Raw genomic sequence first — 27036 nt, 5'->3', positions numbered from 1 at the left:
GGTGCCCAGACTGGATACATTATTTAATATCCACTATAATCCTCTGAGTTGATATTAGTTCTGTTTCACAGATGTGGAAACTGAGGCAGAGAGAGGTTAATGCTTGCCTAAGACCACAGAGTTGGCAGAGCTGAGACACAAATCCAACTCTTTGGACTCGTAAGCTCACCTTACTTGGGCTCCTAGGTTATACTACTTTGCTTATGGCATTGATCATATTTGGCCTCATTCAGCAGATATTTGTCCAAGTCTTACATTATGAGTCTGTTGGAGACATGTATCTTACTTAACTCTTATTAACTTGAAATACCTTTCACACAGGAGGCAAATCTGATATTTGCCTTTTGATTCAAGCAGCAACTTGGTATCGTGTGGAGCATCAGACTTTATGGGGCTTTTCTCTCTTTTTATTTAAAAAAAAAAAAAACTCAGTGGAAAATTTCAAGAATAGTGCAATGAACACACATATATGTTCCACCTAGATTAACCAGTTGTTAACATTTTGTCATATTTGTTTTTTCCTTTTTCTGGACCATTTGAGGGTTAGTTGCAGACATGTGATATTTCACTTCTAGATACTTCAGCATGTATTTCCTAAACACAAGGCCATTTCTGCATAACCAAGGTACACTGCACTTAGAAATTTTTTTTTTTTTTTTTTTTTTTTTTTGAGACCGAGCCTTGCTCTGTCACCCAGGCTGGAGTACAGTGGTGCAATCTTGGTTCACTGCAACCTCCGCCCCCTGGGTTCAGGCAATTCTCCTGCCTCAGCCTCTAAGTAGTTGGGATTACAGGAGTGCACCATCAAACCTGGCTAATTTTTTCTTTTTGTTTGTTTGTTTTGTTTTGAGACTGAGTCTTGCTCTGTAGCCCAGGCTGGAGTGCAGTGGCACGATCTTGGCTCACTGCAATCTCCGTCTCCTGGGTTCAAGCAATTCTCCTGTCTCTGTCTCCCAAGGAGCTGGAATTACAGGCAATGTGCCACCACGCCTGGCTGATTTTTTTATTTTTAGTAGAGATGGGGTTTCACGATGTTGGCCAGTCTGGTCTTGAGCTCCTGACCTCAGGTAATCCACCTGCCTCGGCCTCCCAAAGTGCGGTATTATAGGCGTAAGCCACCGTGCCCAGTCTAATTTTTGTATTTTTAGTAGAAATGAGGTTTTGCCATGTTGGCCAGGCTGGTCTCAAACTCCTGACTTCAAGTGATCCGACCCCCTCGGCCTCCCAAAGTGCTAGGATTACAGGTGTGAGCCACCGCCCCCACCTTCAGAAAATTTTACGTTGTTGCCATACTCTCCTTTCAAATTTCCCCGATTGTCCCAATAACGATCCTCAATAGCTGGTTTTGTTTGCCTGTTAGGTTTTTACCCAGGCTGTCATATAGGATTACACAATTCTTTTAGGGCCATATCTTTTGTTTCCTTTAGTCTAGAGCAGTTCACTAGCTTTTTTCTTAATCTTTCATGAAATTGACATTTTTGAAGAATGGGCAGTTGTCTTTAAGTCTCGGTTTGGATTTGTCTGGTTGTTTTTGGCAACAGTAACTAGCAACCTCGCGCATTCTCGCGAGAATGAGTCCCCAAGTGGGCATAGGTGCGGTCCCGGCCTCTCCGATCCCCAGTCAACCCCGCTGTGCACACCAGGCCCTCCTGCGCACGCGCGCCGCGGAGCCGGACAGTTGGTGGTGCTGGCTCCGCCCGGCTGTTCGTCTGTGCACCTTGCCCGGTAGCGTGCGACCGTGGGGCGACACGCCGGCGCACAGGAGCTGGGGGAGGCGCGGCGCGCAGGCGCGGCTGAGGGAGCGAGGCCGCGCAGGCGCGGACGGCGTTGATTTGAAGACCTTCAGCGTTGCCCTGGCGGAGTGGAGACAGGCCCTCGGGGTGGAGGTGAGGAGAGCCGAGGCCGCGCGGGCTCAAGGCCCGGGGAGCAGTGGGCCACGGCCGAGCAGGGCGCCGGGCGGGAGGCGGGCCTAACAGAGGCTCCGCGGGCAGGGAGTAGGCTACCCGGCCGCGGGCCGGGTGGGGACCGGGGGGCTAGGGCCGCTGGCTCCCGCCGGGACTCTCCCGGGTCGCCTCAAGCGATGGAGCCGCAGCGCGGCGGGGCAAGTGGCTTCTGGGCACAGACCGCGACCTCCCCCACCGGCGTGCGGACTGCACTTTCCTCTCAGGGGTCAGCTAGAAAGGATATCGGTTCTAGGGAAGTTGGATCCTCGAACCCCACTCCTCTTCTCCGCCCACCCCTGCCCTCCGGAATTGCTGTAGAGCATCAGGCCAGTCCTCCCCTCCTTACGGCCGAGGGAGGGTGCCCTGCGTGCAACTCAAAACGGAGAAACGAGGAACGAAACGGGCTCTGTACTGGCTGTCAAGTTAGTGGCTTTGTAAAACAGTAGCCCCGGCTAACGCTTTTCCCCGTCTGCGTCTCCTGCAGCCTCTGTGCAGGGTGCAAATCTGCGGGCAGGTGCATTCTGTAGAGCTGGTGGAGACGTGTGGTTGTAGCTTTACTCTTGAGGAACATGAAGTTTCTGTTCTCGATTTTTGCTTGATCATTCTAGCAGTGCATGTCCCATCAGAATCATGGGCCTGAAAAAGTCAGCTTGCACTAGGCAGAATTGAGGTCAGTTAGTAAACTAAACCAGCTACGTGACTTTTGCATAGTGTCTGGTGCTGGTTTTGAAAAATAACAAAGCAAAATAGTAAAGTATTGAAACTAGTCCCTAGATATATATATGGTGCTTCTAAACATTTAAGTGTATCTTCCTGGGCAGTATGAAAAATCAGACTGTAAAGCTTTAACATTTCTATTTCAATATATACTGACTGCATTTCTATACTTACCTCCCAGATTAATAGAATTCTGGGGAAATTTCAACAAACATCAACATCAATTGTGATCATAAAGAGTAATATCAAATTAGAATTGAGACAATATAAAAAGTCTAGAATTGATCATTTTAGTACAAGGGATTGAATTGTAAAATAATCGTTCTGAAAGTGCACTATGAAACCTTGTAGCTTAGAGCAGCAAAGTTTTACTATGGAATGAGTCAGTACATTTGTATTACCCTTTCCTCTTTAATTTTTTTTATACTATTCTCTTTCTTCATATCATATTGTCTGTAATATTTGACAGATTTATGTTAAGGAAAAAAATTTAAATGCATTCCCATTTAAGTGCATCATATCTATATATATTTGGTATGATGGGACAGGCAGAAGCTCAGCAGAAGCCTAGATTAAGAGCTGGGCTATATATAAATCAATATGAGCTTAAATGTGTAGATCATTCAGGCATAGCAATTGCAAGGGCTAGCTGATACTCTGGATTTTTCTGACATAGTCGTTGGGCTAATGGCACTGCTAGAGGTGGGTCTGTAATCATTAAACATAGCTTTTGAGTCTGCGAGAGGAATACAGAAGAACCTGCTGCAGGGAGATTTCCCATGATACAAAGAGGGCAAAGGAATGAGATGTTCAGCAGTGTTGGTTGCTCTGAGAATTTGATGTGAATGTCATTTTACTAGTAGCAAAGCTGGGCGAATTTTTAATAGGCAAGATGAAAAATCAAGGCACCTGTGGTTTTTGAAGGCGTTAACTTCAGAGTTTACACTAACTTTTGGTAAGCAGGTTGCTGCAGGTAGAATCTATCATATATCTGGTTAATGGGTAAAATTATAGCACTTTAAGAAGAGCTTTGTGATAAGGTATATTCTAGATGAATATACTTCATTTAGTATGGTAATTCTTATTTTGAAAGAACTGAATTTCTGAGGAGAAAAATATTGACCCTGAGGATTTTGATTCCATCTTTTAACAGTTTCTTTAAAAATTTCCATTGTTGTCTTGTACAGGACTTTGGTTTCATAAGAGCCTGAGAGACATTTTTCTAAGGTAAATATTGTGTTTTTTTTTTTTAAAGAAGTACAGTTTAATATAGCATCTTTACCAACCTGTAAGAACTTACTTTTCTTTGAAATGCAATCAGAAAGATGACCTCTGAATCTCACAGGAAAACCATTTTATTCTCAGTATTCTAGAAAGTTCTTTTTTTTGAAGGAGCAGAATACCGTCTCATATCTTTGATTGCATTAGAGTTGAAGCATTAATGATACAAAGGAAGCGAAAACTGTATACCCGTTCTCACAGGATGAAACAGTGGAGGAACTATGCGTGAATAAATACTAAATGGTTATTTTTATTCCTTTGCCCCCATTTTTCTTTATAAGATATGTGTAACACACCAACTTACTGTGACCTAGGAAAGGCTGCTAAGGATGTCTTCAACAAAGGATATGGTAAGCGTGCTATTGTAACTTTCCAGTTTTGGGTAAAGGTTAGTGTTGAATGCCTGCCGTGTAAATACTTGTGCTAGAAAAGTAAGGGTAAGTCAGCATTAATCCACTTCACAAGATTTCAGGGGATAACCAGTAACAGGCTATTAGATCTCATTCTTTAGCAGTAGAACCCCTTACAAGCATTAAAAGCAATTATATATGTAATACAAATGTATATATATGTCCATATTTAATGTTATATGTAATGGAAAATAATGTAAATCTATAACATGTATGTCTTCTTTTCTGGTCCTGAGGACAGTTAAAGTAGGGGGTAGTACTTTTTCTCCTTCCAAACAATGGCACTGTTTTTATGAACGTGACAATGTAGGCCAGGTACGGTGGCTCATGCCTGTAATCCCAGCACTTTGGGAGGCGGAGGCAGGCAGATCATGAGGTCAGGAGATCAAGACCATCCTGGTCAGCATGGTGAAACCCCATCTCTACTAAAAATACAAAATTAGCTTGGCATGGTGGTGCTCTTGTCATCCCACCTACTCAGGAGGCTGAGGCAGGAGAAGCCCTTGAATCCAGGAGGCGGAGGTTGCAGTGAGCCAAGATCACTCCACTGCACTTCAGCCTGGTGACGGAGCGACTCCATCTCAAAAAAAACAAAAGTGACAACATAACTTTTGACTTCTTTGGAGTAATGTATATTCTGATCCTAAATAAACATTTCCTTTTAGGTTTTAAAATTTAAATTTTTGTGCTGTATATATTTGATTTTTTCTTATTACCTAGTGATGTTAATTGTATATTTTAAGCTTATATATACAGCAGCACACTATTTTTTCAGTAATTTTGGTTCTTGGAATAATGCATATTCCTTTTATTTTTTTTAACTTATATTTTAAAAGTATATTCACTTTGAAGGCTCGAAAATTATACTGAATTTATTTGGTTATACTTCAGTTTCTTGTGGAACTCTTCACCTAATGAAAATACTATGCATTTTTAATATGGAAGGTACTATGGGCTAAATAATTTCTGAGTTGCAAAAACTAGTGAATGTCACATTTTGTACATTACTGTTTTTTTTTTTTTTTTTTTTTGGTGTGTGTGTGTGTGCGTAGGCTTTGGCATGGTCAAGATAGACCTGAAAACCAAGTCTTGTAGTGGAGTGGTGAGTATCTAATATATTTTTAATGGATGTAGCATAATTAACTTAAAGGAACGTGTGTAAAAATCATGACAGTCTAGTTACGTGAACCAGCACCAGCTGTCTTCCCCACAGCTCTGTCCTCTCAGATTCCAAACAGCCTTCTTACCAATTAAAATAAACAACCAAGTTGAATTTTTGAAGACACCTTTTGTGTTTTTCATAATAAGAGTATAATACAGTTTTTACTCAGAAGATAGAGAATATATATTGTTTGACCCATGCCATATTTTTATACTTTAATGAATATGTATATGGGCACTAAAAACCTTTACTTCCATGATAATGGGTTCAAGGAAGTTTTATTATGTTTTTGCAAAAACAAATGGACTTTACTCTGTCCCTTAATGATTAGTTGAAACAAAATATACAAATAAAATGTGTTTCTGCATGTATGCATGTAGATTATTCTACAGTTTTTAACTGATGTTTATAAAGTATTTTTTATTGGAAGTTAAGACTACAATAAAGGCTATGTTGGCATATTTTCAGAGTATCATTAACAATAGCTTTTGGCTGGCCATAGTGGCTCATGCCTGTAATCCCAGCACTTTGGGAGGCTGAGGCAGGCAAATCACCAAGGTCAGGAGTTCGAGACAAGCCTGGCCAAAATAGTGAAACCCTGTCTCTACTAAAAATAAAAAAATTAGATGGGTGTAGTAGCACATGCCTATAGTCCCAGCTACTTGGGAGGCTGAGGCAGGAGAATCGCTTGAACCCAGGAGGCAGAGGTTGCAGTAAGCCAAGACCACGGCATTGCACTCCAGCCTGGGTGACAGAGACACACTCCGGCTCAAAAAAAAAAGCTTTTGTTCTAAATCTCAGCAAGTAGGTTAACTTTTCATTCACCTTATGCTCTGATTTCTCCTCACTGGCTGCATCATTTTTGGTATTTATCCATTCAAACCCATGCAAATTTTATTTCTGGATGTATAATTTAATCAGAAGGATAGAGGCATGTGGAATTGTAATTATACTTTGTATGATCATGGTTTGTGATCATCGTTCTTTCCTGGGTTTTTATATACACCTCCCTTACTAAGATGGGCATGCTATATATCTAGTTCTGTTAAAATAGAAGAATCATACTCATTTCGTGTAGGTTCCAGAATTTACTCATTAGGTTTGTGTTGTAAAAATCATCAACTAAAATTTTATCTCCCTTTCATGCTGCTGTTTTATGGTAATATTCGTTCAGATGGTAAGAAAAAAGCTTATTTGTATGCTTGTTTTTGTGACTGCTTTTCATTTCTGATATTGATTTAGGATAAATTTCAATCATTGTTCCAAATTTCTTAGATTGTGGCTTAATATTTTTCTCATATGCCTCTACTTAACAGTAACATTTTTGTTTGTTTTGTTGCTTACTAAGGATTTAATGTAGAGCTATATGCATGTTATATGCATGATATAAATGTATTTTGCACTTGTTTGACCAAATTATGTAATTAGACACAAACCGAATTGTGAATCGTGAGCCTGGAACTCAACTTAGAACATTCTAGCCTTTTCTTTGACATTTGTACCTGCGGAATTTTAGATTCATGACAGACTTTCAAACTAAGAATTTGATGACAAGGGAGAAATGTAGACTACCCCTCTACCTTAATTTTGTGCATAAAGTTTTTCTAACACCAAAATTAAGATTTGCATTTGTTATACTTGTCAAGTTTGTGAAAAGTAAATGTGAAAAATAAAACACTGGATAGTTGGACTACTAAAAGAAAAACGATTGTCACATTAAAATAATTATATGAACTGTTAAACATGATTAATACATTATCATTTTTTACTAAGGCCTTCCCCTAAATATGCAGCATGATACTGTCTTTGAAAGCAGTCTGTGTGGTGTTGATAAACAGATCATAGCTTCCCAGTTGTCTCATTCTCCTGTAGAACTAGAGTTAGGAGGCAGGGTATTTGTTAAGGAGAGGATTCATGTTGCAGGCCATGAAACAGACTGGTCAGGGTTGGCAGCATCTCATTACTGTTGGCAGGATTTCAGAAATGCTCCCTAAAACAGGGCCAATCAGAATGTTTTTTCTTGACAGTTCATAGATTGTCAGTGACAGGTGCTGACTGCTTTCTCCAGAAGGAGGTCTGTTTCTAATTGCTTATTGTCATATGATTTAAAGGGCACTGAACTAGGGTGAAGGATATATTTTAAATCATTCGTACTATTTGGTAGAAGCACTCTTAAAGGTAGACAGGATAGAAAGGAGGAAAGAAGGATAAATTATAGCATTCCATTTATTTTGAAAAATGGGTAGTAGTTTGAAATATTGAAATTGTTTAAGCAGCTGTTTTGCAGTTTTGCACACAAGCATTGAAGTTTTCACCGCAGTGTGACTGTACTTAATGCCACTTCACTGTACAGTTAAAACATTATTAAAATGGTAAATTTTATGTTAAATGTATTTATCACAATAAAAAATATATTTTTTTTTAAAAAGGAAGTAGTAAAGTGTTGACTCTATTAAAAGGGAGGAGGGCAGTATTTTGGGATTTTTAAGCACCTTTAAATTAACTAATACTTTGAAATATATAGCAGAGAACTGATAACCTTTTTTTAGGTCATGAAAGTAAAATGTTTAAGATGGAATATTTTTTGTCTTTTTAGTAAAGACACTTGTTTTCAGTAAAAATATTTCTTTTTTAAAGGAGAGAATTTAGGATTCCCATTTAGTAAGAGAGTATATGGAACAAGAAATATCAATAAGAGAGGTAGAATAATGGAAAGATCTGAAACTGATATATATATTTATATTTGAGACAGATCTCACTGTTGCCCAGGCTAGAGTGAGGTGGCATGATCTCGGCTCATTGTAACCTCCACCTCCTGGGCTCAGAGTGGGACTACAGTCTCGTGCCATCATGCCCAGACAGTTTTTTGTATTTCTTGTAGAGATAGGTTTCGCCATGTTGCACAGACTGGTCTCGAGCTCCTGGACTCAAGCGGTCACTCGCCTTGGCCTCCTAACATGCTGAGATTACAGGCGTGAGCCGCTGTGCTTGGCAAAACTGGTTAAAGATTTAGAGACTAGAAAAACAAGGGGAAAGGAGGAAATAAGTTGCCATAGAGTAGGGCTGTGGCAAACAGTACATGGTACTGTTTCTGATGAATTGAACACTGCTTTCCAAAGTGAATATTTTCTACTTGATGAGCTAATTTTAAAATAATTATTTTTTCTTGCTTACCAGGAATTTTCTACTTCTGGTCATGCTTACACTGATACAGGGAAAGCATCAGGCAACCTAGAAACCAAATATAAGGTCTGTAACTATGGACTTACCTTCACCCAAAAATGGAACACAGACAATACTCTAGGGACAGAAATCTCTTGGGAGAATAAGGTAAGAGAAAACATTAGAAGTTATTAATAGGTTCACTTTATCTTATAGATTGAATGATGAACAAACCGCAAATATAATCAAAAGAGATCTTACAACCTATCTAGTAGCCATATTTTTTCTCTGCATGTGGCGTTTTTTGATGTCTTATAGAGTACTCTAGTTATTATATTACTTCTTTGTTTTGACTGGTTCTCTGTTAAACAGCTGAGCTGCTCCTGGGTAGAATAAATTATTTGTGGAAATTAGTTTTGTAATTGTTCCAAAATTGGCTTGACAGGAAACTTTTTCCAAAATTTTCTCACGTTTTCAAGGAGAAAATCTATTAGATATTTGTCAAGTGCCCAATATGTACAGGGCACTGTTTTGGTATAGATACCATGTATAGATAATATATATGCAAAGCTGAGTAAATTACTTAGATTGCTTGTTAAATGTCAGCTTATCTCATTACCACACTTTCAAGAGAGTATCAAGATGATTTTGTTGTATGGGAATTCTGTTTGGTTTTGAACTGTATTTTCTGTTAACTTGCTAAGATAGGATTTGCCCCATTTTTGGTGGGAGAACCATCATGAAGGCTGGTTTGAGGGCACAGGAGGATGGAGAGCTCACTCGTTACATAATTTAATATTTCACTCTCTTGAATGACTTCTTTTTGTTGTTAAAGAACTTAGAGGAAACTTTAGAATTGGTTTCTTGAATCAGATACATGATTGAAAATTACTAATTACTTATTTTAAATCTTTGTTTTTCAGTTGGCTGAAGGGTTGAAACTGACTCTTGATACCATGTTTGTGCCGAACACAGGGTAATTATTCGAACCCTATTTCCTGAAACGTTTTTGGAGTCTTAAAGGGTGGAGAACTTTAGAAGAAGGAGATACAGTGCAAAGTTCAGAGGCAGGAAGAACTTAGGAGGTTGCTATAAAGAGTATTGGAGACCACATGTATGTAGTAAAGATAAAGGAAGATCCCTCCCCTCCACGGCAGTATGAACAATTTGAAAACTAAATAGATGAATAAAAATGTATAAATATATTTCAGAGAGGCACATATAGCAAACATTTAGGAGCTAGAAGGGTCTTGAGACCATAGATGAATCTTAAGCAGTTCTAAAGATTGATGGACATGGTATTCTGCTGAGAAAGTTAGTTTCTCTTTTTTTTCCCTCACCCTGCCTTATGGTGTTGAAAAGTTAATTTCTTAAGAGGGTGATCTCCTGGCTCTCAAATGCTATAATGATTAGTTCTGCTGCCTATTTGATTTCTTAACCTCTCTAAATCCCCCAACTTCTTGACCTCAATTTCCTCATGTAAAAAAAAAGGGACATTGTGTCATTTCCTATCTGCCTAATGTGGGCCCTTGTTATATGAAGGACAAAGGTGCTAGATGAATGCAAAGTAACATTTGTCTCAGCCATAACAATAGGTGTGTTCTTTCTGCCACACACTTCAGTTATCTTTAGGACAAATATTCTTTTTTTTTTTTTTGAGATGGAGTTTCACTCTTGTTACCCAGGCTGGAGTGCAATGGCGCGATCTCAGCTCACTGCAACCTCCGCCTCCTGGGTTCAGGCAATTCTCCTGCCTCAGCCTCCTGAGTAGCTGGGATTACAGGCACGCGCCACCACGCCCAGTTAATTTTTTAGTATTTTTAGTAGAAATGGGGTTTCACCATGTTGACCAGGATGATCTTGATCTCTTGACCTCGTGATCCACCCGCCTCGGCCTCCCAAAGTGCTGGGATTACAGGCATGAGCCATCACGCCCGGCCAGGACAAATATTCTTATAAGAGGCTTGATTGAAATAGAATAAGGGCTATTAAGAACTAATTTCATTTTTTCAGTATTGTCCTTCAAAAAAGCACACTTCTCTCTCTCCGTGATAGGTTAATAATGTGTATTGGGTGTTAACTCTTTCTGTCATTTGGCATTTGGAAACGTTCAAAGAGATTTGGCTTTTCATACATCTGCATACATCTTCAGGTTATTAATTTGGCACTGAAATATCTTATACTTTTGTTCATGCTTTATGAAATAAATCATGAAGTATCCTATCATTTGAACTTATAATGAGTACTAGATGATCATAGTCTATACATGCTTAATCCTAACAACATTATATTTGTAGAACTAGCTCATTTGAAATGTTTTTACTATATATGTGGCATGTACCAAAATAATATTTACATTGGGAGAAGAGAGAGTGGATCTTACTCTAAAAATTCCTAGACAGTAGTAAAAACTCATGTTGTTCTCATTGTTTTTTTGTTGCAGAAAGAAGAGTGGGAAATTGAAGGCCTCATATAAACGGGATTGTTTCAGTGTTGGCAGTAATGTTGATATAGATTTTTCTGGACCAACCATCTATGGCTGGGCTGTGTTGGCCTTCGAAGGGTGGCTTGCTGGCTATCAGATGAGTTTTGACACAGCCAAATCCAAACTGTCACAGAATAATTTCGCCCTGGGTTATAAGGCTGCAGACTTCCAGCTGCACACACATGTGTGAGTGTTTATAATTTATTCCTTAGTGTCTTTGCCCAAAAGATTGTAGCCATTAGCATGCTGAGAAGGCTAGAAGTGGTCATACTTAGATTTAACATGCCTTGGTGAACACCTATCCTTGCGGTGCGAGCAAAACCTTGCCAGGAGGTTGGTGCACATGGTGTGCAGTGCTGTGCTGCTGGTGGTCACTGTACCCTCAGCCTGCACCCTAAAATTCAGGAAGCTAGCCTCTGTAGAAGAACCACTGGGATAGAGAAAGCCCAGAGCCTGGCTTACCTTGTGGTAAGATGACCCTTTGGAGATGTTCCTGCTTACTCTGCTGCCCTCTCATCTTGGTAGTATCTGGAAATAGGTCTGTTTGGGTCACCAATAACAACCACCAAATTGATTTGAGCGTCCTGGGATATCCTTGTAATTCTGTTGAGGTTTCAGGTATTCTCAGTTGGAATCCAGGTACCGCTAATGCATTCAGAAGTAACAGAAGCTCTGAAAGAGTCCTGGGATTCAGTTATGTAGGCTGCACTGTGTGGCGGGATGAATTGGAAATTTTACATGGTATTTTATGGTGGGCCTACTGGACACTGCTACTATATATACCAGGAAGAAAAAACAAAGGGCAAATTATGTGTTTTTAAACTGTTGCAGATTCCTCTCTGCTAGATACTCTAATTCACTTATGATGGCTAAAACAAAGGCAAGCAGTGTTATACACAGTTACTGAAATTGATGAAACAGTATTATCGGGAAAACATGAAAACCCAAGGACTCACCTCTGGCATGCTCGGAAGCAATAACTGAGGTGCTTTTCTGGAGCAGTGCACCCTAGGTATTGTAGGGAGGGTGCTTTATAACTGTAGGATTGTGTTTTAAAGGAAATTCAGAATTGGTTTTATTCCTATACCCCTCTACCTTTTTATTTTTTGCAGAATCTTTATTGAACTCTACTTTGAAGTTTCTAAGTTCTATGAACTTCTCAGAGACCTATAGATTATGCTTACCTGAGGTGTCTGCCTTTGTGCTTAATTGAATTGTCTTAAGAAAGTCACATCCTGTGGAGGAGCCAAGTAAATGAATCAAGTGTTATGTTTTAATTAAGCAGTCCTTACTGGCATAGCTGGATTTAGTTCTGTGTTTTGTTTATTAGTCATTTATGCTAGAAATTTGCTGATATCTATAGTTACAAAGTGGGATCCTTGTTTAGGTAGTCTTAGAATTTGTTTTTATACCATAACAACAATGGTACAACTAGATATTTATGATGTTTTCTTATCTATGAAAACAGGAATGATGGCACTGAATTTGGAGGTTCTATCTATCAGAGGGTTAATGAGAAGATTGAAACATCAATAAACCTTGCTTGGACGGCTGGGAGTAACAACACCCGTTTCGGCATTGCTGCCAAATACAAGCTGGATTGTAGAACTTCTCTCTCTGTAAGAGTGTGCTGCCAGATTGGATCTGCTCTTATGTTTGTGTCTAAGTTTTCAGTGAATGTTGTGATATGAGTGTAGTTTGTTTGTTCTTTATTTAATAAGCCAGCTCATTGTGTAGTGAAGAGAATATTATGTGCCCAGGCACAGTGGCTCATGCCTTTAATCCCAGCACTTTGGGAGGCTGAGGCAGGCAGATCACCTGAAGTCAGAAGTTCAAGATCAGCCTTGCCAAGATGGTGAAACCCTGTCTTTACTAAAAATACAAAAATTAGCTGGGCATGGTGGCAGACGCCTGTAGTCCCAGCTACTAGGGAGGCTGAGACAGGAGAATTGCTGAAACCTGGAAAGCAGAGATTGCAGTGAGCCAAGATCATGCTACTGTACTCCAACCTGGGCGACAGAGCAAGATGCTAATCTCAAAAAAAATATATATTATGCTTGAAATCAGGAAATAGGGGTTCTAGTCCTACGTCTTGCTATGTATCTGTTGTCTGACCTTCTCAAGTCATTTTATGACTTTGGCCTCAGAATTTTCTTATTTGGATGGAAATTCATGGAATTAGATGACTGTTTCTGTTCCTATAGTAACTCTTACTGAAAATAACACTGAGCTCTTAAATTTCAGTTACTGTGCTAAGGGCTTTATGTATGTTATCTCATTTAATCCTCATACCCACTCCATTTGGCGAGTAGTGTTATCCTCATCCCTGTTTTACAGATGAGAAAACTGAGCCTTAGAAAGATCTGCTAACTTGCCCAAGGTCACACAGTAACTGGCAATGCCACAATTTGAACCTAGATCTGTTTTTTCTGTCACCTGAGTGAGTGCATTCTGTAACCACTGTGAGAGATTGTCAGCTGGTATCTCAGAGAATTCAGGGTGTTTGGTTGTGTAGTGTTTAAGAATTTTGCTTGAGGCCTTGAAGCATGCATTCTCAAGGTACCTCCCACCCCTACCAGTCTTACTGACTTCTTAAAAGATCTGTAATTCTGGCTGGGTGCAGTGGCTCATAACTGTAATCCCAACACTTTGGGAGGCCGAGGTGGGCGGATCACCTCTGGTCAGGAGTTTGAGACCAGCCTGGCCAACATGGTAAAACCCCATCTCTACTAAAACAACAAAATTAGCCAGGTGTGGGGGCACATGCCTGTAGTCCCAGCTACTCGGGAGGCTGAGGCAGGAGAATCTCTTGGACCCAGAGGTGGAGGTTGCAGTGAGCCGAGATTGTGCCTCTGCACTCCAGCCTGGGTGACAAGAATGAAACTTCATCTTAAAAAAAAAATCAGGAATTCTAGATTGGCTTTTAGCATCTAGGGTGCTTTTAATGTTGGAAACCTGAAGGACAAAGTAATTCACTGTTTTATGTTATTATTCTATCTCTTAATCTTAGGCTAAAGTAAATAATGCCAGCCTGATTGGACTGGGTTATACTCAGACCCTTCGACCAGGTAAGTAAAGGAATTAGGAACACAGGGGTTGGGGTGGAAAGTGATAGAGGAAAAATGAAAATGACCTGCAGAACAACCTGTAGTCACTGTAGGTTGATTCAGACCATTTTGTAACCTTTGGTTGTTCAGAGAGGAAACAAAACAATCAAATACTTTTGCATTTAAAAAATGTGTATTTCTGACTATAATGTGGTCACTCTGGCCTTTGAATTTGGTTGATCACCCATTGCCCTTAACCCTGAACTTCAGAGAGAGTTTGCCATGATCATGCTTTCCTTATCACACATCGGATGGTTATAAATAACTGATTAATAGCTGTTTGCTCATAAGTCTTATACCCAGCTACAATCCATGCCATTGATACCATCTGCTGTTTCTAGAACGTTCAGATCAAATTGTAATACTTGTTACAAGTGATTGTGGTGTTTTCTTCTTCCTAGGAGTCAAATTGACCTTATCAGCTTTAATTGATGGAAAGAACTTCAGTGCAGGAGGTCACAAGGTTGGCTTGGGATTTGAACTGGAAGCTTAATGTGGTTTGAAGAAAGCATCAGATTTATCCCTGGAAGTGAAGAGAAAACCCACTATGTTTTGGCCTTAAAATTCTTCTGTGAAATTTCAAAAGTGTGAACTTTTTATTCTTCCAAAGAATTGTAATCCTCCCCACACTGAAGTCTAAGGATTGTGAGTCCATCCTGAGGGAGGCTCTTGAAGGCATGCCTGGAAGTTGTCATGTTTGTGCCACGTTTCAGTTCAGTTCTGCAGTGTTACTAAATGTGTTCCTCAGTGACAGCGTAGTGTCATTTTAGAGGAGATGCTCTGACCCTCCAGTTTGTACATCACGTCCTGCATGTCCCACACCATTTTTTCATGACCTTGTAATATACTGGTCTCTGTGCTATAGTGCAATCTTTGGTTTTGCATTAGAGTAAAATAAAATAAACCCATCACATTTGGAACATAACTGCTCCTCTGACTTGTTGGTTTTCTTACCTTTGATGTGATTTTGTTCTGTTTCGTTTGAGATGGAGTCTCGCTCTGTCACCCAGGTTGGAGTGCAGTGCCGTGCTCGTGGCTCACTGCAACCCCCACCTCATGGGTTCAAGTGATTCTCCTGCCTCAGCCTCCTGAGTAGCTGGAATTATAGGCACGCACCACCATGCCCGGCTAATTTTTGTATTTTTAGTAGAGATGGGGTTTCACCATGTTGGCCAGGATGGTCTCGATATCCTGACCTCGTGATCCACTTGCCTCGGCCTCTCAAAGTGCTGGCATTACAGGGATGAGCCACCACACCCGGCCTGATGTGATTTGTTTTAAGGAGCACTTTCACAGGTAAGATTTGTATCTAAATGATTGGGGCTACTGCCTGTCCCTTTCAGTTCGCTGATCCCTGCTCTCTTGCTCTCATGGGCAGGCTAAGGGAGGAAGCATGGTTATGCTGGACAGCGGCACACTTGTGCTTATGGTGTGATAGGTCGCATCACCCTGGGAGTTCTGTGCAGCTGCTGAGAAATGATGGGTGTGAGCATGTGGAAAGAGGGAAGAGTACATTTGGGGAAGCATGGGAGGAGAGACGGTGGGAGGAGGCCAGAGTTGGATGGACACTTCCAGGGCTCCTCTTGGGCATCAGAAACATGATTTTGATGACTAGAATAGAAAAATGATAACCAAGGAATTAAATACCAGTTTAGAGACAAAATGAGCAGACTATAAAATCCTCAGACTCACTGGTAAATCATCTTTCTAAAAGCAGAACTTTTGAAAGTCTTTTTTTTTTTTTCCTGAGTTTAAGAGCAGAGGTTTAATAGGTGAGAGAAAAGCTCTTTTTTGCAGAGAGCTAGGGGGCTCCTGAGTGGGTCTTCCAGTTTCATGATGAAACGCGCGGGGTGTATAGGCAAGCCTGAGGAGGCGGTGTCTGATTTACATGGGGCCTGAGAGATTGATGGGACCAGGTGCTATTTGCACGAAGAAGCTGGCCATCCCACCCTGATCTTTATTATGCTAATGGGGTCTCTACCTGGCTGGTGCCATGTTGCCTGCCTTTTTATTGCACATGTGACAAAAAGGAAGAGGGAGGCTTCATGTTGAACATGCGTGGCCCCCAGGTAGTTTTTCCTATCCGCACAACTGCCAGCATTCACCTGTGCAAGCCGCCAGCTTGCTTATCTACGCTTGCAGCTTGAGTTTTTAAGCTGCTTTTTATTAAAAGGAAACCTTACCAAGGACTCTCTTACCCTCACTATCTGCCTAAATAAGGCTCTGGTATCACTTCCTCTATATGGAGTGGTAATTCTAACTAATGTTAGGGGGTGTTGGGAGTTGAGTCTTTCTGGCTACTTCCTGCTGAAGAGGAGTGTCATGTGGGGGACAGCAGTTAAGGCTCCTCCTGGTGTTGACCGAAGGGTCCTCGGAGAAGAGGTGTGTCCATGCGTGGCTCCATCTGCAGCAACATTCTTTCTGATGAATGTACTTTCCAATCCTGGATGGGGCCTCAAAATGAACCCTTGTTGTCTGGAGTAAATAACGGAGGTTCCTTGTCTTATGCCAAGGAAATCGAGGATGTGGACACACAAAACAGTTTAAGAGTGGAGGTTGAATAGGCCAGAGAAAAGAGGAAAGAAAAGCTCTCTCCTGGAGAGAGGGGCTCCTCAGTGGGTTTTCCCTGAATCTCTTTTTTTTAAAAAAAATACAGCAATGCAGTTTGCTGTTTGAATTTGTTTAGAAACAAATTCAATTTAGAAGTAAATTGGAAATTCTCATTCTTCTAATTCCTGTTTCTTTTGCCACTGGTGACTGTTTGATATGTCCTTGAAGATATGTTTCAGTGTTGTTAGAGATTACGTAAATATCTATTTATATAAACAAAATGTTAAAACGGATATCTTGGCCAGGCGCAGTGGCTCATGCCTGTAATTCCAGTACTTTGGGAGGCAGAGGTAAGCGGATCACCTGAGGTCAGGAGTTCGAGACAAGCCTGGCCAACATGGTGAAATCCCATCTCTACTAAAAATACAAAAATTAGTGGGGCATGATGGCAGGTGCCTGTAATCCCAGTTACTCAGGAAGCAGAGGCAGGAGAATCACTTGAACCTGGGAGGTGGAGGTTGCAGTGAGCCAAGATCTGCCATTGCACTCCAGCCTGGGTGACAAGAGTGAGACTCTTAAGACAGACAGGAAGGGGCAGCAGGGAAACCCCAAGGCCTCATTGTTTCTTGGGCAAAGTTATTTGTACTGATGGCCTGAAGTGGACAAAAAGGATATCCCTCTAGGTTTGTATTAATATATATATTTTTTAAATGTGAATGCAGATATATGAGAGAGTGCTCCAACATGCTAATATTTATTATCTCAGGAGGTGGAATTATACATATCCTTATTTACTGTATACTTTTCAGGTTTCTAAAGCAAGTTTCACATTATTTCTGTAACCAGGCTAAAGCTCTTAGGACTGGTGGTTTGGAGGAGGTGGAGGCCCAACCTCTGCACAGCAGGCCAGTGTCCCACGTGGAGCTGGTTAGAAGTCCCGGCTTCCGCCCTTAGCAAGGCTACCCCCATGGAGGGTGACACAGGAGGACGGGTGTTGCTTGTGGTAAGAGACTAACCAGCATGGGGTTTTTCTCTTTTGTTTTTTGAGGAGGAGTCTCGCTCTGTCACCCAGGCTGGAGTGCAGTGGTGTGATCTTGGCTCACTGCAACCTCTGCCTCCCAGGTTCAAGCGATCCTCCTGTCTCAACCTCCCCAAAAGCTGGGATTACAGGCATGCCCCACCACACCTGGGTAATTTTTGTATTTTTAATAGAGACGGGGTTTCGCCATGTTGGCCAGGCTGGTCTCAAACTCCTGACCTCAGGTGATCCACCCGCCTTGGCCTCCCAAAGTGCTGGGATTACAGGCGTGAGCCAAATGTTAAGTGAACGCATCCTATTTTACATACGAATTACCCAGTAAGTGACTGGGATGTTGTAGCGGTGCTTCGCTGACCGTTGTCCTATGCCAAGGGTCTGCTCGAGGGACAGAGGGCGATGGTGCTGTCCTGCGGTTCCGTCTGGCTTCTTGTGCCTGTCCTCCGAGGCTCGCTGTTACCTTTCTGAGCCTCAGCTTCTAGCGCGGGAAGGGCTGGAGCTGAGCAGCGCCCTGAGCGTTCTCTGTAAACACACGAGGTTCCCACGCCAAGCCCGGCCTTCCGCATGCAGCTTCCTTGGCTGCCCTTGAGAAGCAGAGCCGCTTTTCCTTTGCCCACCACACCAGTGCTGGCGCTCAGGTGCTGCCTCCCTTGTAACCCATGGCCTGTTTCTGGGTGCAGGCGTGTGTGTTAGCGCGAGGGGTGTTTTCAGACCCCGCGCGCCCTTCCTAGTGCCGCCGACCCCGCCAAGCTTTTAACAAATTGTGGCTGCGTGGTGGCGCACGCCGGGAATACTAAAACTTTAGGAGGCCGAGGCCGGAGGAGCCCTTAAGCCTAGGAGTTCGAGACCAGCCTGGGCTAAAGACACCCCCATTTCTTAAAAAACAACAAAACAAAAAAAAAGTAAATTAGGGTGTGATTGGATAGACCTCCATGAATGTGGCCTTTCCTACTGAGAAAGTCCTGGTGAGGCTGTGGCTTAGGGTGAATCGCTGGCAGTGTCGGACCGGGCAGGCCTTCCCTCCCGCCAAGGTTGGCTGGTCTGGAGGAGACGGGGCAGGGGGCGAGGGGGGCGGCGCGCCTGTGCTCTGAGGGGGGCTAACTCCAACAGCCCAGTTCCTTCTTCCCCAGCGTACCTATCAAATACACTCCTTTCTCTGGCGGAAAGGATTAAAGGGTGTAGGAAGCAAAAGTGGATTCCAAATGGGGTCCAGTCACGTGGAAGGAAACGTTAAGGACGGGGCACGGCATTCCCGCGCTGCATAGGCACTGTATGCCCGGCTCCTCCCCGGGATCTGGCGGTCCACCTGGGGAGGGCGTCCAGGCCTGGGAATGGGGTAGTGGAGTTGCAATTAAACTCGACCCCACCAGGTGCCGCTGTTACTGCTGCCAAACAGATGCCCACAGCTTCCTGGTCGTGCTCTGCCTGGAGCCCTTTAAGCTCCTCTTGCTTTGACCTCCTTGCCCCACTCCCCGCCACTCATTGCAGTCTCTAAATTCAGGGTCTGGTTTAACTTCGGAATGGCAAGTGTTGGGAAAAGCAAGGAAATTCTCCATCTTATTCTGGCCAAAATCCCTTTTGCTGTGTAAGTAGGTTTTGTTCTAGCCACACGGAGAGCAGATGGTCATGCTTGTTGAGTCTGAAACTCTTCATGTAAAGTTGTATTGAATTCTCGGGTTTCCTTTATAGAAACAGGCGGAATGAGCCCTCACCCTCGCTTCCTAGGCTCCTAAGCACTTCTCACAGTGCTCCTTCCTGGAACTTCCTCATGGGCCTACCCACAATCCCTTTTATGGAGACCACAGCTGTGGACCTGCCTGGCCGCTGCTGAACTGGAAGCCGCCAGATAAGGCCAGGAAGCCGCCAGATAAGGCCAGGAAGCCGCCAGATAAGGCCAGGAAGCCTGGCCTGCCCTGGCCCCGGATGGGTTGGCCCGAAACATTTTCTCATTCTGGGCTTTTGTGCCTGCCATGGCCAGCCAGCTCCAAGTGCTTCAAAGATCCAGTGAAATAAGGGAAATGCAGGCCGGGTGTGGTGGCTCACACCTGTAGTCCCAGCACTTTGGGAGGCTGAGGCAGGTGGATCACGTGAGATCGGGAGTTTGAGACCAGCCTGACCAACATGGAGAAACCCCGTCTCTACTAAAAGTACAAAAAATTAGCCGAGCGTGGTGGCATACACCTGTAATCTCAGCTACTCGGGAAGCTGAGGTAGGAGAATCTCTTGAACCCGGGAGGCGAAGGTTGCGGTGAGCCGCGATGGCGCCATTGCACTCCAGCCTGAGCAACCAGAGAGAAACTGGGCCTCAAAAAAAAGGGGGGGAAATGAAAATGTTTCAGAAGGGTGGTGGCGGGATGGTGGGATATAGGTGACTTTTTTTTTTCATAATATGAGTCATGCTTTTATTGTTTTGGGTTTTTGTTTTTCGCTCTTGTTACCTAGGCTGGAGTCCAATGGTTCGACCTTGGTTTATGACAATCTCTGCTTCCCTGTTTCAAGCGGTTCCCCTGCCTCAACCTCCCCAGTAGCTGGGACTACAGGCGCACACCACCACATCTCGCTAATTTTTTTTGTATTTTTAGTAGAGACAGGGTTTTACCATGTTGTTCAGGCTGGTCTTGAACTTCTGACCTCAAGTGACCTGCCCACCTAGGCTTCCCAAAATTCTGGGATTACAGGCATGAGCCTCTGCAGCTGGCCTATTGTTTTTTCAACACAATAAAGGATAAAAATATTTAAGAGGGTGACAGTTAATCCAAGAGCAGAGCTCCACTGCCCGCTTATGTAACCACATTCTCCAGGTCTCCTGGTCCCCCATCAAGCATGCAGAGAACCCATTCACTAGCGTCCTTGTCTCTAGTGGTTTTGTTCAACTAACTGTGGACTGTTTTCTATTCCCTTTGCTCCACATCCCATTAATGCTCTCCTGAGAGCCATCCTCCTGAGGGGAATCACCCATAAAATAAAGGGTTCGCCCACAAGAGAGGGACAAATGCTTGCTTGGGGAGCCTGTTTGGGGCCAGGCCCTGGGGTAATCCCTTTTTCATGCCGATGCCCCGATCCTCACACTCCTGGGAGAGGCTCCCTTTGCCCATTTTGAACACAGGAAAACTGGCTCTAATAGGAGCAATGAAAGTGGCCGAGGGTCAGGGAAGCAGGAGTTGAACTCTGAGCCTGGTCCTGCCAGACTCCAGAAGCCTGAAAGGCAACAGCAAGCTTGGTCTCCCATGGGTGAGCGCAGTCCAGCGACAGCCTCACCTGGGATGCCTCAAAACTCACTTCGAGAGCTCCTCAGAGGCCCTTTTCACCACCTCACTGTCATCAAATAAACCCAGAGGCCAGAGATCTTTACTTGTCATCCTAACGATGCTGATTTAAAGTTTTTATTCTGCAGCTTGAGATCACTACTCCTTAAGAATTCAAATTCAGCTTCTTTTAAGAAGGGGAGGTGGGGAGAGCTTAAAAATTATCTTGTTGAAAATGAATCTGTTGTGTTTAGATATTTGCTGAAAAGTTTATTACCGGCCAAGAGCAGTGGCTAACATCTGTAATCCTAGCACTTTGGGAGGCTGAGGCAGGTGAATAACCTGAGCTCAGGAGTTTGAGACCACCCTGGGCAAAATGGTGAAACCCCATCTCTACTAAAATCCAAAAAAACTAGCTGGGCGTGGTGGCGGGTGCCTGTAATCCCAGCTACTTGGGAGGCTGAAGCGTAGGAATCGCTTGAGCACACTCAAACTCCTCTGACAGCATCCAGACTTTGCCCCCCACAGAGGAGCCCAGACAGCAGGAAAGGGAGGAGTCTCAAGGCCTCCCTGACAGTTCTCTCAGGTGGAGTAAAGGGATCTCGTGGACAGAATCGCATGGCAGCAGGCGGGGTCCCCTCTGTCTGAGGACTCTGCATTATTAGAGGAAGAGGCCGGTGAACTCAGGCAAGATTCTCTGGGTAGAACTGGTGGCCCAAGACAGGGAGTCCCTGCAGGCATTCCCTCTGGCTTGAAGATGCTCCATGCTTGGCCTCAGCAGACCAAATCCTCTCACCACCTCGCTTGGCTCCCAGACACTCTGCTTCCCTGCCAGTGACTTGCAGCACCCCCAGCCACCCACAGGGGCCTCCTTGCAGGGGCAGGGGTCCCAGCTGGCATGACTCCCCTCGTGGGGGATCGGCTGGTCAGGCGGACTGGGCGCCTGTGCTGTCACGGGAGTGCTCAGTGTGGAGAGTGTGGCCTGTTCCCCTCTCACCCCGGGAAGCGTCCTGCCTGAGAGGCCAGGTGGGGCTCTCAGGTGGCAGCCCTCCTCCCGGGACAGGGGTGGTGAGCTAGCAGGAAAGGGAGGAGTCTCCAGGCCTCCCTGACAGTTCTCTCAGGTGGAGTAAAGGGATCTCGTGGACAGAATCGCATGGCAGCAGGCTGGATCCCCTCTGTTTGAGGCCTCTGCATTATTAGAGGAAGAGGCCGGTGAACTCAGGCAGGATTCGGGAACTATGCCTGAATCCCGCAGACTGGGCTGCACAAGGTTCACCTGCATTGTGTTGTGCTGTTACTTACATAGATTTGTGAGGAAAATCAATCTTTTCTTGAAGTGGGACACTGGAGGCTTAAGGTGCTGTTTAAACACCAGAAAGGGCAGCGCTCTTAGTGGAGATGCATTTTTTTGCACCTGCCACTTCACCTCATCCATCTCCTTTCCAGCTCATAAGGGAGTCAGAGGTTAAGCTGTGGTCGCTGCAGAGGATTAAGGGGTTTCCCTCGGGGCCTCCAGAAGCTGCAAGTCGGGGTGTTTTTGGCTGCTTGAGCAAAGGATAAGACCTGCACTTCCCCACTCAGTCCTCAGCCCAGAACCTGGCAACCCACTACCCCATAAGCTGCTGACTGCAGGTTTCTGAGTGTGGGGCGGGGATGCTGTGCCTCCGTTTCCTCTTCATGTGTGTTTTCTGTACAAACCCATCATATCAACTAAGGGAAACCAACAAAGGATACAACGACCAAATTATATGGCTTCTGTTTTTTGTGGAAACTCTGAAAGAAAAAAATATCAATATTGAGAAAAATGCTTCAGAGGCAAACTTCTGAGGGGCATTTTTTATTATAAATTTAATATGGTTGATTAATGAAAAATCACAATGAAGTACCAAGAAAATGTTTGTCAATATAAAAGTTTTAGCAGCATTTCCATAGTTTCAGGCTCCAACATTAGTCGCACCTCCTCCCTCCCGCTATCAAAAAAGAAGAGACTCCAATGGGCTAGAGTAGAGCCTGGTGTCCAGCTTTGCGTGGGCCTCAGAGAAATACTCCATCAGTGTCCGGCTTTCCCCCTCCCTCCTGTCCCTGAACTGCTAGAATGTCAAAGCACAGAAAAAGCCTCCCTTGCACTGACATTTGAGACAAGGATCCATTCTTCGGGCTGCAAGAACTGGGATGGAAAGTGACACTGGACTTGACATGTAGTGCTCGGCTGCACGCCCTCACTGACACCTGTGCATTCTCTACTCTGATGACAAGGAAAGGCCACTGCAGGGGGGGTAGGATCTGGTGTGTGGCGGCGGTGGCGGCGGCACTGCTGGTGGGAGCCACGGTGTGGCGCATGCTGGGTGACGGTGCCGCTGCCACACGCTGCTCCAGGGCGGGTATGATCAGTGAGGGGGAGACAGACAACGTGAAAATGTAACACTGGCCAATGATTCCCCTGCTTCTTTGGTACTTTCCAAAATTCTCTGATCCAAAAAGTATAAGGGAAGCACACCATTAAAAATTACAGTTTTACGTATTTACAAAAGCAATGATGATATATTACACAAGAATCAATACACAGTATATGAACAAATCTTCAGTGAAAGCACTTGTGACCTCCCGTCCTGCTGTCATCCCACAGCATGTGGCCTCTGATAGGTCATGTCACCTGTCCTGAAGCTCGTTACCTTACAGTATATTAGAAGGGAAAAACATCATTTGGAAAAAAATTATTTTCCAATCTACGCTTTCCTTTTAAAGGCTTAACATTTGCTATTGAAATAGCTATGTACAAGATTTACTGAATATTGACTTCTAGGCAATGATCTCCACTCCCATCTTGAATATGTTTGAAATAATGCTACCTATTCTATGGATACAATAGATATTTAATATATAAGTAACTGCACCACATTATATCACCACGATACCAGTTTAATACATATTATTATGTACAGTAGTTAAGTTAGCTTGGGAAGGTGAGTCTCCGCAGCCTGGGTGAACAGTGGGATGGAGCCTCCTGGAAGGGAGGCGGAGAGCTGGTCATGAGAGAGCCATGCACAGCCAGGATGTGTGTGTGCGGCATGAGGGCACATGTCTCCCACATGCTCACACCAGACAATCCCTTTAGCTGTTGGCAGCTGGAAGAAGACAAATCACACATATGGAAGGATCCCATACATGAGAAGCGCCATGACAGCAGCACTGAACAGCCCGGCGACGGGGACAGTCACGAACCAGGCCACGAAGATGTTCCGAAAGAGGCGCCAGTCCACAGCCTTGCGGGAGCGGATCCAGCCCACCGCCACCACCGAACCCACCTGTGGGAGCACAGACATTGCAAAGGAAAACAGGTGAGCCACAAAGTCTACACTCAACCAATGTACACAGGCTAATCTCAGAAACACGCTCTAGTACAGCATTACCCGGTCCCCTACATTTGTTACAGCTTTTAAAATGGCTTAGATTTTAGGTAGAATTGTTTGGGGATTCTTCTCTTCAGCATATAGCTCTTTATATAGTTCTTTTTTCCCCCCCAAGACAGAGTCTTGCTGCGTCATCCAGGCTGGAGCACAGTGGCACGATCTCAGCTCACTGTATCTTCTGTCTCCCAGGTTCAAGTGATTCTCCTGCCTCAGCCTCCCCAGTAGCTGGGATTACAGGTGCATGCCACCACCCTTGGCTAATTTTCATATTTTTAGTAGAGACAGGGTTTCACCATGTTGGCCAGGCTGGTCTCAAACTCCTCACCTCAAGTGACCCAGCCTCCTCGGCCTCCCAAAGTGCTGGAGTACAGTGGCAAAATCTCAGCTCACTGCAACCTCCTCCTCCATGGTTCAAGCGATTCTTCTACCTCAGCCTCCCTAGTAGCTGGGATTACAGGCACCTGACACCACACCCGGATAATTTTTGTATTTTCAGTAGAGACAGAGTTTCACCAGGTTGGCCAGACTGATCTCGAACTCCTGAGCTCAGGTGATCTGTCCGCCTCGGCCTCCCAAAGGGCTAGAATTATAGGCGTGAGCCACCGTGCCTGGCCAAATATTGTTGATGCCATTTATCAGCATCTTGCTTGAAGATTTTTTCAATTAATATTCATAGGTAAACATAGATTTCATTGATATATATATATATATATATATATATATTACAGCTAATTTTTGTATTTTTTTTAGTAGAGACGGGGTTTCACCTTGTTTACCAGGATGGTCTCTATCTCTTGACCTCGTTATCCACCCGCCTTGACCTCCCAAAGTGCTGGGATTACAGGCCACCGCGCCCAGCCTGTTTGTAATATTTTAAATTAGGTTTGGTATTAGGATTATTCAGTGTACGCTATAGCACAAATGGGAGAGGTTTTCTAGTTTTGTGTTTTCCTCCTACATTGTGGGGAAGTTTATATCATGTAAGAGCTGTTTTTTTGTTTGTTTAAATCGAAAAGATGCTAATGAATTCATCTAGTCAGCAGTATCTTCCCCCGCCCCACCCCTAGCACCTTTTTGCTTTTTTAGGTGAGAACAATTGTTTTTGGAGAACTCCCTTAATTTCACCCTATTGTTCTGGGTCAGATTTTCCACTTTTTTCTACTTCTCAGGTCAGTATTTCTTTGTCATGTGTGTAGCTGCAGAAAATAATTCACAGGTTTTCAAATTCTAAGCTAACAGCTGTGTGCTTTCTTTACCAATGGAAACAATTTTCTTCTCCATCTGTTGTTACAATGTCTTCCTCCTTCCCAACTTAATTCCCTCCCTCTTTTCCTTGATGTGATCTACTATTTTATTAGCAGCTACTGTCCTCTCCCCTTCTTATTTTGTTTTTAATTCATTTTGCTTCTATATTTCTTACAAGCTGTTTTCTGTTTTTATTGTACTGGACTTTTTATAAAATCCTAATTTTAATACTTGGTTATTTTATTTTCTCTTTTATCAATTAAACCATTTAAATATATGAATTTTCAGTCAGGCATGGTGGCTTATACCTGTAATCCCAGCATTTTGGGAGGCTGAGGCAGGTGGATCACCTGAGGTTAGGGGTTTGAGACCAACCTGGCCAATATGGTGAAACCCCGTTTCTACCAAATATACAAAATTTAGCTGGGTGTGGTGGTGGCCTGTAATCCCAGCTACTTAGGAGGCTGAGGCAGGAGACTCACTTGAACCCAGGAGGCAGAGGTTGCAGTCAGCTGAAATCACACCACTGCACTCTAGCCTGGGTGACAAGAGCAAAACTCTTGTCTCCCAAAAAATATATATATATGAATTTTCAACTTAGCATAGCTTTGGTTGCCACAGGTCTTGCTATTTGTATCCACTCACAGACACACACATTTGGTTTTTATTATTTTTCAAGAAAGCTATCATTGTATTTTTTTTTTTTTTTTGAGACAGAGTTTTGCTCTTGTTACCCAGGCTGGAGTGCAATGGCACGATCTTGGCTCACTGCAACCTTCGCCTCCTGGGTTAAGGCAATTCTCCTGCCTCGGCCTCCTGAGTAGCTGGGATTATAGGCACGTGCCACCATGCCCAGCTAATTTTTGTATTTTTAGTAGAGACGGGGTTTCACCATGTTGACCAGGATGGTCTCCATCTCTTGACCTCGTGATCCACCCGCCTCAGCCTCCCAAAGTGCTGGGATTACAGGCGTGAGCCACCGCGCCTGGCAATTTCAATTTTTATAAAATACTGACAGGGTTAAGATGTTGCCCCAGCTGGTTTTATACTTCTGGGCTCAATCCTCCCACCTCGGCCTCCAAAAGTGCTGGGATTACAGGTGTGAGCCACCACACCAGGCCAGTTTTTAAAGTTTTATAGAGATTTTTATCATGGTTTTCTGACTTTAGGATTTATAAACGTTTCATGATGCTTGACAGGAAGACATATGATCAGTAGGGTAAAAATTTATACATACTTACTAATTATGCTGCTCTAAGTAACTGTTCAAATTCTTCATACTC

At 43.6% G+C, this 27036-nt stretch overlaps 2 protein-coding genes across 26 annotated transcripts in view; one reads left to right on the top strand and one right to left on the bottom strand.

Moving 5' to 3' along the window:
* The first annotated feature begins 1829 nt into the window (after window positions 1–1829).
* VDAC3 (voltage dependent anion channel 3) lies at window positions 1830–15192 on the top strand. 2 transcript variants are annotated; one of them, XM_035270435.2, is made up of 10 exons: window positions 1830–1886; window positions 3848–3887; window positions 4223–4291; window positions 5404–5453; window positions 8691–8843; window positions 9599–9651; window positions 11119–11346; window positions 12629–12779; window positions 14171–14228; window positions 14669–15192. In XM_035270435.2, the coding sequence occupies exons 3-10, from the start codon at window positions 4225–4227 to the stop codon at window positions 14758–14760; spliced, it is 852 nt and encodes a 283-aa protein (XP_035126326.1). In that variant the 5' UTR covers window positions 1830–1886; window positions 3848–3887; window positions 4223–4224; the 3' UTR covers window positions 14761–15192. The 2 variants fall into 2 exon arrangements, with proteins under 2 accessions (XP_035126326.1, XP_035126327.1); XM_035270436.2 differs by lacking the exon at window positions 3848–3887.
* A 7727-nt stretch (window positions 15193–22919) lies between these two features.
* Window positions 22920–27036, bottom strand: part of SLC20A2 (solute carrier family 20 member 2) — a 124097-nt gene continuing 119980 nt past the window's right edge. For all 24 annotated transcript variants that reach the window (XM_078347639.1, XM_078347633.1, XM_078347644.1 and 21 more), the window contains one exon: window positions 22920–24403. In XM_078347639.1, the coding sequence (XP_078203765.1) occupies window positions 24239–24403 (165 nt within the window). In that variant the 3' untranslated portion in view covers window positions 22920–24238. The remainder of the gene's footprint in view (window positions 24404–27036) is intronic.

This window comes from Callithrix jacchus, chromosome 13, assembly GCF_049354715.1.
Source record: "Callithrix jacchus isolate 240 chromosome 13, calJac240_pri, whole genome shotgun sequence".
Taxonomy (NCBI): Eukaryota; Metazoa; Chordata; class Mammalia; order Primates; family Cebidae; genus Callithrix; species Callithrix jacchus.
Note: the sequence above shows the minus strand (reverse complement) of the source record. Positions and strands in the feature narration are given on the sequence as shown.

Coding starts and splice junctions, on each gene's coding strand:
- VDAC3 (XM_035270436.2), top strand. CDS start 4,225: ATGTGTAACACACCAACTTACTGTGACCTAGGAAAGGCTGCTAAGGAT. Junction 5,454..8,690: donor CCAAGTCTTGTAGTGGAGTG/GTGAGTATCTAA, acceptor CTTGCTTACCAG/GAATTTTCTACTTCTGGTCA. Junction 14,229..14,668: donor TACTCAGACCCTTCGACCAG/GTAAGTAAAGGA, acceptor TCTTCTTCCTAG/GAGTCAAATTGACCTTATCA.